The following is a 17,263-nucleotide window of genomic DNA, read 5'->3' as shown; positions in this document are numbered from 1 at the left end:
GGGGGGTTAAGGTATTGATCAATCTAACATATCACCAGTCGGACAATCCTATTTGGTCACTTTTTTCTTTATTTCTCAATCTCAACGCAACAACTGTCTGCTCTGGTTTAGTCCCCTCGACCATTTCTGATATTTTCCATCTAATTGGCCCGTTATGGTCCTACCAATCTCTGCACATGCATGGGTTTGATCAGCATACAACAGCGTAGTACTACATTTACTGTATTTTAAAATGTTATCCGTATGAACAAACCACTACAGTTTGTATTTGATGAAACAATAGCATTAAAATACAATTACCTTTAAAAATAGTCTTGCAAATTACAATCATAACTTTATCGATAAAAATGACTTTTAATCAAATAGTTATAAACACAATTAAAACAATATATTTCATTACTAAACGGACCAGCTGCTACCGGTTTTACTGGTAAAAGGTCACAATAGTTGAAAACAAAAGCAATCATAATGACTGTTATGCAAAATGCAAAATATAATCGACCGTTATTTATCAGCGTAGCCTGTGTTACAATATCATGCTATCAGAGGCTGTTTGGGGCCCCTACCTGGAAACTTAACGTAAAGCCAATAATTGCGATACATTTCAGGGCCCCCTTGGAAATCAGTTGTTTATCAACTGAAGGGGCGACCCTCAAGATTAATAAATAAATGAAAAAATAAACATGCCAAAAAGACTGGATTCTCTAAGACTGGATTCTTTATGACATGAAAATGTAGCCTAAGAAAGAGCTCAAGGCTTTCCTTCTGCGTAAATACCAGCCATTCCAGTCCCAAACACTCTCATTTTAACAGGCATTACTTAGTTTTACAATAATGAGTCTTGTTAGCACATATAAATGAATCAACAGATGTTCCCAATTCCCTTTCCTTAGAGATGTTAAGCTTCTAGTCTAGAGACCTGGTCAGTAGAAGAGATGCTAAGAGCGTGATACAGTCAGGATAGTCAATCATATATTTTGTGAAGTACTTTGCTCTTCTACATCTTGAACTTAGATTGTTAAAACTTTACATAGAATGGAAAAAATTGATCCCAAATCAATATCTTTGATGAAAAAAAAAGATCTCTTAAATAGTCCTAATATCAAAGCGTTAAAACGTGTATTTCATTATGGTGTTTCTACATTTTCGTACAGAGGATTTAACTGTGGGGCACTATGTCATAATGCATATTTACAGCATCCAAGTCATTTGTGATGGCCTGAGACTGACCCTGCCCTGTCTGATCATCTTGCTATTGGTTTTCGTACAAAGAATTTAGATGTGATGCAGTTGGCCCTGTGCCATAAGATATGTTTCCTGCATCCAATGATTGAGTGATAGCTTCAGGCTGACCCTGACCTGTCTGATCATGTTGGTTTTCGTACAACGAATTTAGATGTGATGCAGTTGGCCCTGTGCCATCAGATACGTTTTCTGCATCCAAGGGTTTAGTGATAGCTTCAGGCTGACCCTGCCCTGTTTGATCACGATGGGTATCTATAGGGTACTGATCATGGCTACTTGTCACTACAGCAGTTGTGGTACGTGTGTTGAATTCAGAGATGGCCTGAGACTGACCCTGCTCTGTCGGAATATGGTCACTTGTTACTACAGCAGTAGTGGTGCTTGTGTTGAATTCAGAGATGGCTTGAGACTGATCCTGCCCTGTCTGATTATGGTCACTGATCACTACAGCAGTTGTAGTGTTTGTGTTGGATTCAGTGATGACCTGATACTGGCCCTGCCCTGTCTGATTGTGACCATTGGTAGATGTTAAACCTTCTACATACATAGTGTCGGACTCAGTTTGAACTTCATCACGCGATAAATTACCCACTTTTAGAGATTGATTGTTACCCTGAGACTGGCCCCGTCCTGTCCGACTATGACCACTGTCTATTACAGTATTTGTGTTGATACCAACAATGTTCGGATTCTGCCCTAAAGGAGGATGCTTGGTCCTTCTTTTGTACCAAGCTGTAAGAATGATGGTGACAATCAGGATAGTGCCAGGCACTACACCAAACATTGAACCAATGAGAGCAAGTCGGGACCGGCTGAGAGGAGAAGATTCATTGGAACTACTGTTTTCTGCTTTGTCGACTGCAGGGATTGAAGTTGATATAACTGTTTTGCTTCGTTTGCATGCACTAGGTGCTGCTAAGCCAGTTCTGCTTGTGAAGTACCAATAATATTGAGAAGTGGTGGTAATGTTGAAAATGTTGTTGGCCTTTTTACGGTTATGATTAGAATTTTCAGATTGTGTAACAAGGAGCTGTGTTGAAGATGTTGACACTGCAGATGACGTGAACGGGGTTTGGGATATCAGCAATCATTGTTGACATGTTTGGCTCCTTGCACAATATTATCATTTCTGCAAGATTGATATACCTAAGCTTCTTTCCTTTGAAATTGTGAGGGCTCGGTACATATTACCTTGTCTTTGAATGACGGAAAGTCAGTTGTTTTTAGCCTTAAGGGGGACCATCTTACAGTCACATTTCCAGGGGTTCCCGTTAAGTTTTATGTTAGTAATAGATGGCAACAAGCCATAAGCTAAAGGGGAAATGGTATGCAGCTTGTTATCCCGAAGATCTAAATTTCGTAGCCTTGGTGTACTCGCAAATGCACCTGGCTGAATTGTGCTAATCTGGTTTCCCTTCAAACTCAGTGTTTTGAGTCGGGGTAAGTTTACAAATGCACCCGCATGAATCTCTGTTATCTTGTTGTGGTACAGGACCAACTTTATGTGTGCTTTATGTGCTTTATTAAACTCCATTAGCGACACACAAGACATACAAAATCAAGTATGTAGCTAATCTTCCTGGAGTTAAAATACAATAATACAAATACACCACATCAAAATTACAACATTATTTACATACAACATTAGACTTAACATTTAAAAGTAACATCACATGTGCCTATCATCATGTGCCTATGTACGCATGTGCTCTAACAACTCCTGCCTAAACCTACTCTTAGTTGCTGCTTGTACCTCATGTGGCAAAGTGTTCCAAACTGTTAAGGATCTATAAATGAAAGTCTTCTTCAGGGCGTTCGTTTTGGGTTTCTATTAAACAGTATGTGTTTCGGCTAGCATGACGTGTGTTGTGGCTGTGGTGGTAGGAGACAGGACATAACTGTTTTGTAGAGTACTTCTGGTTGATGTGTAGCAATGACCCTCTGTAGCTGAGAGACAGTGTTTACAAGAATCCTTTCCTTGATAGTCTGCCATGACAGAGACGCATGGAGCTGTTGTACTGGGGTTTTTGAAGTTCACAGTGTAGAACCAGACGAGCTGCTTTGTTTTGCATGACTTGTAGTTGTTGAACATTCTTCAGTGAAGTGGAGGACCAAACTGGTGAGCAGTAGTCAACGTGTGAGAGTGTGAGGCATTCTACTAGCAGCTTAAGTAATGAAGAGTCCAGGTAGGTGGCACATTTCCTTATCATTCCCAATGCACAGGCCATCTTCTTCGCAGTCACTTTTGTATGATTGTCCCAAGTGAGGCACTCATCAAGAGTACTGCCTAGGAGTTTTGTTTCCTTTACTTGCTGGATGACTTGGCCATTAGAATATAAGGTGAGTACTGGGTTCTTTTTTATTTTTGGTTTACTCCCAACTACCATTGATTTTGTTTTGCCTGCATTGAGAAACAACCTGTTCATTAAGACCCAGTCACTTATGTGTTGTAGCTCTTTCTGCAAGGTGGAGTTGATTGTAGAGATTGACGGTGCACATGTGTAAGCAGAAGTATCATCTGCATACATAACTGAGGCAGCCTCCTTTGTGGCTAGAGGAAGATCATTTGTGAATATACTGAAAAGAAGGGGTCCCAGACAGCTCCACTTTTCGAGCTTGGGTAGATTTGTAAATGTACCTGCCATAATTTTTGTTATCCTTGTATTATCCAACCACAACTCTTTAATTTGCGGTAGATTGGCAAATGCACCAGCTTCAACCATTGTTATCGGGTTTCCAATCAGATATAACTCTGCTAGCCGTATTAGATTGGCAAATGTACCATATCGAAGTATAGTTAGCTGGTTGTTGTTCAACACCAACTTACGGAGCTGGATAAGGTTTTTAAATCTATCTCTCTGAATATTTGTTATCTGGTTGGAATGCAGCGACAACGTCAAAAGGTTGGCTTGATTTTCAAATGTACTTGGGTGTAAGCTAGTTATTTTGTTGACATATAAGTCTATTGTGCGTAACTGGAGTAGATTTTTAAATGTCCCAGGATGGATATTAGTTATTTGGTTTTTACTTAAGTACAACTCTTGAAGATTAGGTAGATTAGGGAAGCAATCAACAGTGCTAATAAGATTTGACCCCAAATGCAACTTAACCAAATCCCTGTACCGTAACAGTTCGGACTGATGTACAGCTGCAATACGATTCCTCTCCAAATAAAATTCAGTGATAGATGTTGGTTGGTTCTGAGGGATACTGGTGATTAGTTTGTCTGAGCAGTGACAGGGTACTGATGGTTGACAGCTGCACTCACGCCAGCTCTGGCCAGCTGCTGACGTGTTGAGCTCCTCCAGGATGATGAGAAGGTAACCAGTAGGTGTCGCAGCTTCTTCTCATAGTCATGGTGACACCTAAAGAACAGGAACCACCTCGTAAAATAACTCCGACTTTATATCTTGGATACGAATAAAGAAAGATTCGGCCACCAAATGGTACCGAACTTTTCTCATTCAATTTCAATAGTTGTTTGCACTCGCCCTATTATATCCAGAACCATATTATCTTTTTTCTTGCCTAAATCTTATATTGTTTTGGGGATAGGATAAGGCGCAGTTGTAGATAGTGAAACTAAGGACGTAAATTTGCCTCTGGTACAGTTTTGGTTATTCTCTACGTATCCAGCATCGCATTGCCAAAAACCTATCTAGAAACGTACCCAAGAATAGCTCTAAATTTAGCTCGGTTCTGGATACAAAACCCCCCCTTCTAATGCTATCGAACCATAAGAACATCTAGTTTTCTAGGTATTGATTCATGTCCAGAGTCTATAAGATCTTTTGGTGCCTGCAAGGCAGTTTTTAACAGACAAAGAATCCCAAAAGTAGAAAAAAAAAGACTAAAAGCCTATTCAAATGCCTTTAAACACTTAAACATAATTAGAAACCGGCATCTTTGATTGAAGAGTGTCTTGGACTGGCACAAAAAATTGGCAACAAAAAATACGGGTACAAAAAAAGACAGGTGATACCCTTCAATATAACGCGCCAGTCCGCCGATCACAGGAGACTGAGCTTTGTGTCATCACCTGTTGTGGAACACGTCGCAATGGAGAAACGCATACTAAACTGTATATAACTGCCAAGTAATCATCAACATTAAATTTACTAAAGTAACGTGACAAAATAACTCCAGGACGAGATCTGACCTGAACGGTTGATGAAGACACAGAGTTCGTCTCCCAAATCTCCTCAGAGTAGCATACACACTCGTTTTGTTGTGTGTATGTCCCGGGCCAAACCCAGGCCAAACCGTGACTGTATTAATTGTCTGAAGCTAACTGTTTGAATATTGATATAATGGTTGTTCAGTCTTTTTCCTGCGTGGGCAGGTACTGGCATTTTTGTAATTCTGATTGTACCTTCCAGATGATGATACCAACATAGTGATAGGAAACTTATCGACACTTTTAAAATTGTGTTTTTGTGCTTATATAACTTAATTTGCCCGTCAACATGACAATTACGTGTCAGAGGAGTATGGAGTTGTTTTTTTTTCAGGGATCAAAAACACTGTTCTCGTCAACATAACAATGTTAATTGTCAAGAAAATCAAGATAGTTTTAATCTGTTCACTGGGCCTCCGAATTGTGTTCGATCTGACGTAATTCGAACCAAACGACGTTACATCGGAGGTCACCAGCAGTCATTTACAGTAAAACCAGGTTTTCAGGCCCTTTTTACACGAGAAAAAAATCACAATATCACAAATACAAACCGTTTCCTGGAGAGTACGTGTACGCTTATCATTTTGTTGCAGACATGAAACATGTAGCGAAGCTACCGTCGTATTCGTGGGTGACCTTGAATATTATTATGATGATTTACTATAGTATAAATATCACACTCCCCACTTTTGGCAAAATGACATGTCTGCAAAACTCGTTTAAACGTGGAAGTATACCTCATTGACAGCTAAAAATGACTGTAACAGTTTTCTGCAAAGTTCCTAAAACAATACTGTTTGAATAATGGGTAATTTAGTGCGAAAAAAGCAGAAAAAAACATTTTTTACCTATTTGTCGACAAAAATATACTTAAAGTCAGAAAGTTAAAAAAAAATCTAAAACACGATTTTTTTAATCTTATTCCTACTAGTTGTCGAAAAATATTAAAAATCAAGGATCTTACGTAAAATATGTAGCCACATTTAACGATGGTTGGCTAAAATATGGCGCTCCAAAATACCGAAAATTAACGAATTTACGATTAAAATAAAAAAAACACCCATGTTACAATCAAATCCCAATTGAGTGTATTTAAAGACAAAAATTTTATTTCATTTCAACAAAAGGTTCCCTTCCAAAGTATTTTGTTTATTTTCAAATTTTATTGTTAGCCCAAAATTGCGTGTTGTAACTCGTTAATTTTTTTCGAATTCCCCTAGCTTTGGAAAAGAATACCGTAGTAACAGAGCACCAGACCTTGTCAGTCAGAAAATGCCACAATCTTCTACCCCAACTAGTGCCAGAATTCCTCTGACACCGGCTGCTGTAGTTTTTTCCAGGGTGTGTCTTTCGGCAGCTGATTCGTGATGTCTTGTGACGAACAACCCAAGGTTACTCTTGTATACATAAATATGATGCTGTTAATTGTCTGAAGCTGGCTATTGAGATAGAGTTAACATCTGTTATTTTGACATCATGATATCAGTATAATCAGATACAGGTTTGTTTTCGTCATACCAAATATCAATAAATATGTTTTTTGCCGATATTTCAATAACTCTGTTTTCACTTTCATGACGGTTTCTATTAAACGATTCCAATGCCTGTTTTACTATCATAAGACCATGTAACTAAAGCTGGTTGCTGTAAAAGATTGAGTACTCTTTATGATGACGTTTGCAGCATTTATATAAAGAAATGAAGAATATAAAATGTAACATTCCGCAGAATTGTGTCACAGTACCAAATCGGGGCCCAGCCGAGCAATGTGCGGGGACGATGAGAATGAGGTAAAGACAATAGAGTTAAAAATGATAAAGAGCACTACTTGCGCATATTCTTTAAATGAATTTATTTTTTTCACTAAATGAAACATTCCGATCAGGCCCCGGCTTGGAAATGTGTCCTTGGCATAAAGAGTCATCTGTCTTTTATTAATACCGTCACAAACTATATAAATTGAACTGTATTTTGATGGAGGTTAATAGAATTACGTGTTTGGATTTATAAGACTGTGTTTCGCAACCATTCTCGACCAAATAATACAACTGTAAAACACTTGAAGTATATACACAATTGCAATTTAAGATGAAGATAGTCACTATCCTCTAAATAATGCCTTGGTCCGTGCTGATTCCTAGAAAAGGTTCTATAGTATTTATAGGACTGTGTTATACAACAACATTGTATCAAATAAATTATAAAAATCTATGTAGGCAAGTAAGCCGTAACCGTTGTATATACCCATTGTTTAAAAGCTTTATGATAAGGATAACTGTAATTCTAAGGAGCCAGAGCACTAAATTATTTAGAACAGTGCGTCCTTGCAAGGCGTAGTCGTAGGTAGTCGATCTGATTTGTCTGGTTTGAGCAGGATTTGTTGGAAAGGTATGGTTGCGTCAGAAAAAGGGCTCAGAATGCAGCATCCCTGTCTTCTTAAAAAAATAAGCTTATTTCCAAATGGTTGTTAACAAAAATTTTTAAACGTTTTTAGACACCCTGCCACCGTTACCAACAGTCAGAAAATGATAATGACTTGCTGACCATAGACAAATAAAAGGCAAGTCAGCATGTCTAAACAATAACAATCACGTAAAAGATGTATTTCCTGTTAGAATCGGACCTTAAAGACAGTCAAATACCATTTTCAGGACAGGACCTCAGGCACAGGTTTCTCTTGTTCTTGTAGGGTCCGTCCTTTGGTAGCCCGATTCGTAATGCAGTATGAGAAACAACCCCTGCAGAGGTTTTACATATTCAGAGAGGTGTTAATTGTCTGAAGCTGGACGTTTAAATAACATTTACGTTTACAATAAAAATCCTATTGATAATCCAGGTTTTGTGATACAGTACTAATGCTGTTTACTTATTTTTCCACACATCTTCATGTCTAGCCCAAGCAAGATGCATATCAGGATCTTCTGTCCAGTTTGTGGGACAAGCATGAGGTCATATTTAGGCACCTGAAAGCACAATCACCAGTTCTTTATCGACAGGGAACTGACAAGGAAGAAGTTGGTATCACTATCGATAAAGATATGATCAAAAATGTTCGGTAGGCAAGCAGTCTTTTACTTCTATCATAGGTGTCCAAAAATATCGTGTATGGTTAAACATGCCATTTGTGCATCTGAAATACATTCATCATATTCTTCTTTCTAATTCTAAAATTGAGCTTCATAAGAATCTATGTGAATCACTGTCTGCATTTCGACACATGGTTGAAAACACACTCAGCTTTCCGTAGATGCATAACGTAGAGCTCATAACGATACACACTCGACAAATTAATTCCCAGAGCTACCAAAAAAATCTGGGATCTGGTATACTTTTAGCCATGAAAAATATGCATAACAATGATTCTGTCTGTATATTACATACATGTCAACTCAACCTTAAACACTACTAACAGACTGGTTTCAGTCTGACAATATTGGCACATATGCATGAACCAATAGGATTAGATGTTCCTAATTCCACTGTCTGAATGGAAGGAGATTTCCTGTTCTAGGTAATAGTTAGCCCTCATGCATGCTTCTAGAGGCTTGGAAAGCAGAAAGGCTGATAGGAGTCAGACTAGTCATCTTTGGTATTTTGTGCAGGCCTTTGCTCTGCTAATTTTGTACAGTACTTTGTTCTTCTACTTTTTTTATGGTCTTTGCTCTGCTACTTTTGTTTAGGTCTTTGCTCTGCTACGTTTGTGCAGACCTTTGCTCTGCTATTTTTGCATAGGCCTTTGCTCTGCTACTTTTGTGCAGGGTTTCGCTCTGCTACTTTTGTGCAGGATTTCGCTCTGCTACTTTTATGCAGGGATTTGCTCTGCTACTTCTGTGCAGAAGTTTGCTCTGCTACTGCTCAAACTTAGCTTGTCCATACTTTACACAGAATGACAGAAACACTCCTACTCTCCTTGGTTTAGCCATGATTATAAAAATAATAACTGTTACCACACATATTGATTGTTAAATTTTAAAAAAAACATTGAACTTTTATACAGCGTATACTGCATTGGTGTTTCTGAATTAGATATTGTCAATTTTATTCCGGCATCCATGAAATAGTGTATTTTGTTGCATCTAATTCCTCATGGGTTCACTTTATCTGTCAGTAGCCTGAAAGCTACTTCTAGTTTGTTCGGAAACTGGACATGATTACTTAGTAGATTTGGACCCCTGTTATACTAATACTGCAGTGAAGTTGTAGCTTTAATATTATATGCTCATGCTTTGGGTGTCAGGTGAGTTTAGTTTGTTTGCTAATTCAAAATAGTCCAAAAGTTCTTCCAAGACCATATATAGATCTCTAAAAGTCTTTTTATTGATCTTCATTGACGGTATACTTTCTTTGTAATGCTGTCCAATAGTCCCCTGTTAAAACGTAAATTTGATTATGGTGTATCCATGTTTTTGTAGAGAGAATTTAACTCCGAGGCAGTAGCTGTAGGCGCTGTAGCGTAATGCATATTTACAGCGTCCAAATCATTTGTGATTGTCTCATTTATATACTGGTCCTGCCCTGTCGGATCATGTTGGTTTTCGTACGGCGAATTAAGCTGAGAGGCAGTTGACTCTGTACCATACAATTTAGTTCCTGCATCCAAGAATTTAGTGATGTTTGGATCCTGACCCTGTCCTGTCGGAATATGGTCACTTGTTACTACAGTAGTTGTGGTGTTTGCATTGGATTCAATAATGGTCTGATACTGACCCTGTCCTGGCTGATTATGGCCACTGGTCACTGCAGCGGTCAGTGTGGTGTTTGTGTTGGATTTAGTGTTGACCTGAGACTGACCCTGCCCTGTCGGAATATGGTCACTGGTCACTACGGCAGCTGTGGTGTTTGGGTTCGATTCAGTAATGGCCTGATACTGACCCTGCCCTGTCTGATTGTGACCATTGGTAGATGTCGGGCCTTCTACATACATAGAATTGGACTCTACTTCATCAGTTTGAACTTCATCATGTGATACATTACCCACTTTTAGAGATTGATTAATAGACTGAGACTGGCCTTGTCCAGTCTGACTCTGACCACCGTCCATTACAGAATTTGTGTTGGTACCAATGGCATTGTGATTCAGCCCTTCTTTTGTCTTCCTTTTGTACCAAGCTGTAAGAAGGATGGTGACAATCAGGGCAGTGCCAGGCATTACACCAAACATCGAACCAATGAGAACAAGTCGGGACGGGCTGAGAGGAGAAGATTCATTGGAACCACTGATTTCTGGTTTGTCTGACACGACTGTAGGGGGTGAAGTTAATTTAACTGTTTTGCTTGGTTTGCATGAACGATGTGCTGCTGAGCCAGCATTGCGTGTGAAGTACCAATAGTATCGAGAAGTGGTGGTAATAATGTTGAATCTGTTGTTGGCTTTTTTAAGGTTATAATTAGAACTTTTAGATTGTGTAACAAGGGGCTGTGTGGCATATGTAAAGCCAACGGTATCTGTTGCTGGATTTGCTTTGTTTTTTGCGTGGCCAACTGAAGATATTGACACTGCAGATGAAGTAAAAGGGGTTTGGATTTTAGCAATCATTGTTGACATGTCTGGCTCCTTGCATAATATTATCATTTCTGCAAGATTGATATACCCAAGCTTCTTTCCTTTGAATTGTGGGGGTTCGGTACATATTACCTTGTCTTTGAATGACGGAAAGTCAGTTGTTTTTAGCCTTAAGGGGACCATCTTACAGTCACACGTCCAGGGGTTTCCGTAAAGTTGTATGTTAGTAATAGATGGCAACAAGCCATAACCTAAAGGGGAAATGGTATGCAGCTTGTTATCCCGAAGATCTAAATTTTGTAGCCTTGGTGTTATTGCAAATGCACCTGGCTGAATTGTGCTAATCTGGTTTCCCTTCAAACTCAGTGTTTTGAGTCGGGGTAAGTTTACAAATGCACCTGCATGAATCTCTGTTATCTTGTTGTGAAGAAGAACCAAATTTTCGAGCTTGAATAGATTTGCAAATGTACCTGCCATAATTTTTGTTATTCTTGTATTATCCAACCACAACTCTGTAACTTGTGATAGATTTGCAAACGCACCTGCTTGAACCATTGTTATCGGGTTTGCAATCAGATATAACTTTTCTAGCCGGATTAGATTAGCAAATGTACCATATCGAAGTATAGTTAGCTGGTTACTGTTGAACCCCAAAGTACGGAGCTGGATTAGATTTTTAAATGTATCTGTTTGAATATTTGCTATCTGGTTGCAATGCAGCTGCAACGTTCTGAGCTTGGCTTGGTTGTTAAATGTACTTGGGTGTATGCTAGTTATTTTGTTGACATATAAGTCTATTTTGCGTAACTGGAGTAGATTTTTGAATGTCCTAGGATGGATTTTAGTTATTTGGTTTTTACTTAAGTACAACTCTTGAAGATTAGGTAGATTAGGGAAGCAATCAACAGTGCTAATAAGATTTGACCCCAAATGCAACTTAACCAAATCCCTGTACCGTAACAGTTCGGACTGATGTACAGCTGCAATACGATTCCTCTCCAAATAAAATTCAGTGATAGATGTTGGTTGGTTCTGAGGGATACTGGTGAATAGTTTGTCTGAGCAGTGACAGGGTACTGATGGTTGACAGCTGCACTCACGCCAGCTCTGGCCAGCTGCTGACGTGTTGAGCTCCTCCAGGATGATGAGAAGGAAAACCAGCAGGTGTCGCAGCTTTCTTCTCATAGTCATGGTGACACCTAAAGAAACAGGAACCACCTCGTAAAATCACTCCGACTTTATATCTTGGATACGAATAAAGAAAGATTCGGCCAACTTAACTCATTTAATTTCAATAGTTGTTTGCACACGTCCTATTGTATCCAGAACCATATTATCTTTTTCTTGCCTAAATTTTATATTGTTTTGGGGATAGGATAAGGCGCAGTTGTAGATAGTGAAACTAAGGACGTAAATTTGCCCCTGGTATAGTTTTGGTCATTCTCTACGTATCCAGCATCGCATAATTGCCAAAAACCTATCTAGAAACGTACCCAAGAATAGCTCTAAATTTAGCTCGGTTCTGGATACAAACCCCCCTTCTAATGCTGTCGAACCATAAGAACATCTAGTTTTCTAGGTATTGATTCATGTCCCGAGTGAGTCTATAAGATCTTTTGGTGCCTGCAAGGCAGTTTTCAACAGACAAAGAAATCCCCAAAGTAGAATAAAAAAAGGACTAAAAGCCTATTCAAATGCCTTTAAACACTTACACATAATTAGAAACCTGCATCTTTGATTGAAAAGTGTCTTGGACTGGCAACAAAAAAATACGGATACAAAAAAAGACAGGTGATACCCTTCAATATTACGCGCCAATCCGCCGATCGCAGGAGACTGAGCTTTCTGTCATCACCTGTTGTGGAACACGTCGCAATGGAGAAACGCATACTAAACTATATATAACTGTCTCCTGCCAAGCAATCATCAACATTAAATTTACTTAAGTAACGTGACAAAATAACTCCAGGACGAGATCTGACCTGAACGGTTGATGAAGACACAGAGTTCGTCTCCCAAATCTCCTCAGAGTAGCATACACACTCGTTTTGTTGTGTGTATGTCCCGGGCCAAACCCAGGCCAAACCATGACTGTATTAATTGTCTGAAGCTAACTGGTTGAATATTGATATAATGGTTGTTTATTCTTTTTGCTGAGTGGGCAGATACTGGCATTTTTGTCTTTCTGGTTGTACCTTCCAGATAATGACACCAACATAGTGATAGAAAACTTATCGACACTTTTAAAATACAATAGGGCTGTGTTTTTGCCCTCCCGTCAACACGGTAATTACTTGTTAGAGGGGTATGGCGTTATTTTTTCAGGGATCAACAACTCTGTTCTTGTCAACATAACAATGTTAATTGTAAAGAAAATAAGAAAATGATAATGTGAGATAGTTTTAATCTGGTTACTGAGCTTCCCGAATTGTGTTTGATCTGACGTAATTCGAACCAAACGGCGTTAGATCGGAGGTCACCAGCAATCATTTACAGTAAAACCAGGTTTTCAGGCCCTTTTTACACGAGAAAAAAAATCACAATATCACAAATACAAACCATTTCCTGGAGAGTACGTGTACGCATATCATTTTGTTGCAGACAAAACAAGACTTTTGAAAAAAGTTTATCTCGGCCGCTGGCCATGTAGTTTTGTGTTCTTTGAGGATGTCCACATAGATTTGTGTAACTGCTAGAGAGGAAAGAATGTATTACCTAGTATGTTCATACCTGTAACACCAAACAGGGTAATAAGTTGGCTTCCATTATCATTTGCTTCAATGGAATTAGTGAAAAATATTAATCTCGAAGCAGATGTTGGGAGGGAAAATGTTTAGGTAGAGATACAGATTTTCATTTGTGATTGAAGATTTGAGAGACAGGAAAGAGTTTAGGATATGTATGTGGAGCTAATTTCTCTGTTAGAGTAGGTTACACAGCTCTATGTATGGGGAAGACATTTTTTGGAATCAGTAGTGTCATGTTGTATATTACAGAGGAACTATGTTTCATCTGTATGTTTCATTGAAATTGTAATGTCTGGACAATACTGATGAATAAAGAGCAAAGATGCATGTGTCAAAAGTGAAATGTTTTATTTTGGTATAACTTCATGAGACAACACAAAATGGAGTGGCTACAATAACAGAGCTGTCAAACGTTATCAAGCTTAATGCACTAACATATTGTTAGGTTGTACGAAACGTAACTCTGTTTAAATCTGTTCAACAGCACGAATAAAACACAATGTAATTGATTGCCCTTGCCCGTAGTATCTTTAGCTCCATTTTTATCCTATGGCTCTATGCCTAATACCCTTATAATTCCTGATATTTTGCTATTTTTGCTAAGTAAATACCTAAGCAGCCTCATGCGTTACATCCGGGATCTTCGATATGGGAAATTCCATTCAGGCCACTAATCAAAAGCGACATCTTGCGACCGAGGAATATAGTGCACTTCCATAACCTTCGTCTTGACTTATTCAGATGTCTCAAGGTAATATTAAAACGTAATTTTTAAACTTGGTTTATTGGTGCAATTGCAGCAGTTATTACCAAATCTTTATAACATTTAATGCATACTACTCTCATGTCCCTAATAAACATACCCCCCGGAATAAACATACCCCCCGGACAAATCTTCAAAGTCTAATATACATACCCTCCGGAATAAACGTACCCCCCGGAAAATGACCAAATTGACAGGTGAACGGTACTAAAATGTGCTCTTTATTTCAATACCAATGTATGGGCAAATCTTTCACTGTTACTTTTGATTAGGAATATAAATATACTGTACTAGTACTCAACAAACAGTGTCGACATTACAGCCATATTACACCACTAGCAATAGGGGTGGGTACCTGTTCGGCTCTTCCAGGTCCAGAGGATCAGGTCCAGGTCCGGACCTGTACCTGTACCTGATTCTGAATACCGGAGTTTCAGTACCGAATTTTTTTTGCTAAATGATCATTGCTAAATACAATATAACGTTAAGTATATGTAACCACTACAATAATTTTCATTTTATTTTATTTTTTTATTTTTATTTATTTTTTATTTATTTTCATTTTATTTTTTATTTTTTTATTCTGTTTTATTTTATTTTATTTCATTTAATTTTATTCTATTTTATCCGTTCTATGCATTATCAAACTTCTCCTCTACTGCTAGAGCTACTAAAACTTCAGACCGAATATATTAAACATTTTAATTCGCCCCCTCTAGCGGTTTGGGACAAATTGCAGCTTTCCAAAAAAATCCAAGATGGCGGCGGCAGATCGGCGCGGCTCGGCGACATTTGCCGATTTCATTGTATTTTCCTTGGTCTTTTACGCGATCCAAGCAAAGAAAACAAGTTGACCACAAGAACAAAAGAGTAATACAGCACTGGGAATCTAATGGTCCGTTTTGTTGGGCGGTAATTTCTCATTTCAAGTGAATATTTACGTGCGTCACAGTGATTTATTCACCAATCAAAAGCGACATCTTGCGACTTAAGCAAATATGGAAGGTTAATGTACATAATTTATGTCATTGATTTATTGGTCCAATTACCGCAGCTATTAGCGAAATTCTAGAACCTTAAATGCATACTATGATATTAAACAATGGTTTTGTGGTAAACAGCATTTCCTCTTTTTTAGCAACTTCGTTGTATAAGAATAACGACACTATCATCCGGTAGCTCGACCCCACAAAGTAAAGTATACACGCAGAGTAATTGGTTTCATTGGTTTTTTTTTTCACGGTCGAAATCAAGATTTCAACATCCAACGTACATATTTTGGAGCACAATACCTCGGCCGCTCAGGCGGCCGAGATAAAAAACTGTAGCGAAGCTACCGTCGTATTCGTGGGTGACCTTGAATATTATTATGATCCTTTACACTAGTATGAATATCACACTCCACACTTTTGGCAAAATGACATGTCTGAAAACTCGTTTAAACGTGGAAGTATACCTCATTGACAGCTCAAATAGACTGTAACAGTTTTCTGCAAAGTCCCTGAGAGGCTGAAACAATACTGTTTTAAGGACTTTTGACAAATGCACTCGAGTTTGAATAATGGGTAATTAAGTGCGAAAAACAGCAGAAAAAACAATTCTTTACCTATTTGTCGACCAAAAATATACTTTAAGACGGAAATTTAAAAAACAAAACTAAATAACGACTTTTTTGTCTTATTCCTACTCCTAGTTAATTGTCGAAAAATATAAAAATCAAGGATCTTGCGTAAAATTTGTAGCCACATTTCAACGATGATTCGCTATAATATGGCGCTCCTAAATCCCTTAAATTAGAGAATTTACGATTAAAATAAAAAAAAACACCCAACAAAAACATTGCCATTGAATGTATTTAAAGACGATAATGTTATCTCATTTCAACGAATTGTTTTATGTTTAGCCCAAAATTGCGTGTTTTAACCCGTTACTTTTTTGAATGCCTCTAGCATTGGAAGAGAATACCGTAGAATACAGGCCGTATCTAGACTTGTCAGTTAGAAAATGCCACAATCTTCTACCCCAACTTGTGCCAGACTTCCTCTGGCACTGGCTGCTGTATTTTCTAGGGTGTGCCCTTCGGCAGTTGATCCGTGATATCTTGAGACAAACAACCCAAGGTTACTCTTATATGCATAAATATGATGCTGTTAATTGTCTGAAGCTGGCTATTTATATAGATTGAACATCTATTATCTAGACATCACGATATCAGTATAATCATGATAGAGGTACAGGTTTGTTTTCGTCATACCAAGGGCATTATAATGTCCTTGGTCATACCAAGTATCAATCTAGATTTCAATGTTTCTTTTGCAGTTATTTTGATAATCTAACTCCATATTCTGTTCCCAGACGGTACTCTCAAACGATTCCAATGCCCGTTTCACTAATATAAGGCCATGTTAGTGTCCTCTAAAAATGCTTGTGTCTAAAGCCCGTATGGTTGCTATAGATAAAGTTGTGTACTCTTTATGATGACGTTTGCAACTTTTATATAAAAAAATCAGCAGAAGAATAGAAAATGTAACATTTTTCAGAATTATGTCAGTTTGAAATCGGGGCCCAGCAATGTGCGGGAACGATAAGAACGAAAAATATAACAAAGCACAATAGAGTAGAAAACATGGTAATCAGCACTATTTGCACATATTCTTAAAACGAAGGTTTATTGTTAGTTAATCGTTAAATGAACAGCCCGGTCTTGCCCAGGCTTGGAAATGTGACCTCGGCATAAAGAGTCATCTCCCTTTTTTGAAGACCGTCGCAAACAATATTAATTTGCCTGTATGTCGATAGAGCTTAGAATTACCTATTTGAATTAATTA

At 38.2% G+C, this 17,263-nt stretch overlaps 2 protein-coding genes across 2 annotated transcripts in view; both read right to left on the bottom strand.

The window, feature by feature from the left end:
* The window catches only part of LOC109474732 (DNA oxidative demethylase ALKBH2-like), a 5,516-nt gene extending 4,268 nt beyond the window's left edge, over positions 1–1,248 (bottom strand). The window contains exon 1 of the mRNA XM_019775093.1: positions 1,231–1,248. Within this exon, the coding sequence (XP_019630652.1) occupies positions 1,231–1,248 (18 nt within the window). The remainder of the gene's footprint in view (positions 1–1,230) is intronic.
* A 4-nt stretch (positions 1,249–1,252) lies between these two features.
* On the bottom strand, positions 1,253–2,029 carry LOC109474731. Its single transcript, XM_019775092.1, has 2 exons — positions 1,858–2,029; positions 1,253–1,812 (listed from the first exon to the last, which is right to left on the bottom strand). Exons 1-2 carry the CDS (start codon positions 2,027–2,029, stop codon positions 1,253–1,255), a joined length of 732 nt encoding a protein of 243 aa, XP_019630651.1.
* Positions 2,030–17,263: the final 15,234 nt, after the last annotated feature.

Source organism: Branchiostoma belcheri, unplaced genomic scaffold, assembly GCF_001625305.1.
Source record: "Branchiostoma belcheri isolate BF01 breed outbred unplaced genomic scaffold, Haploidv18h27 scaffold313, whole genome shotgun sequence".
Lineage (NCBI taxonomy): Eukaryota > Metazoa > Chordata > Leptocardii > Amphioxiformes > Branchiostomatidae > Branchiostoma > Branchiostoma belcheri.
This window is presented reverse-complemented; position numbering and strand designations above follow the sequence as displayed.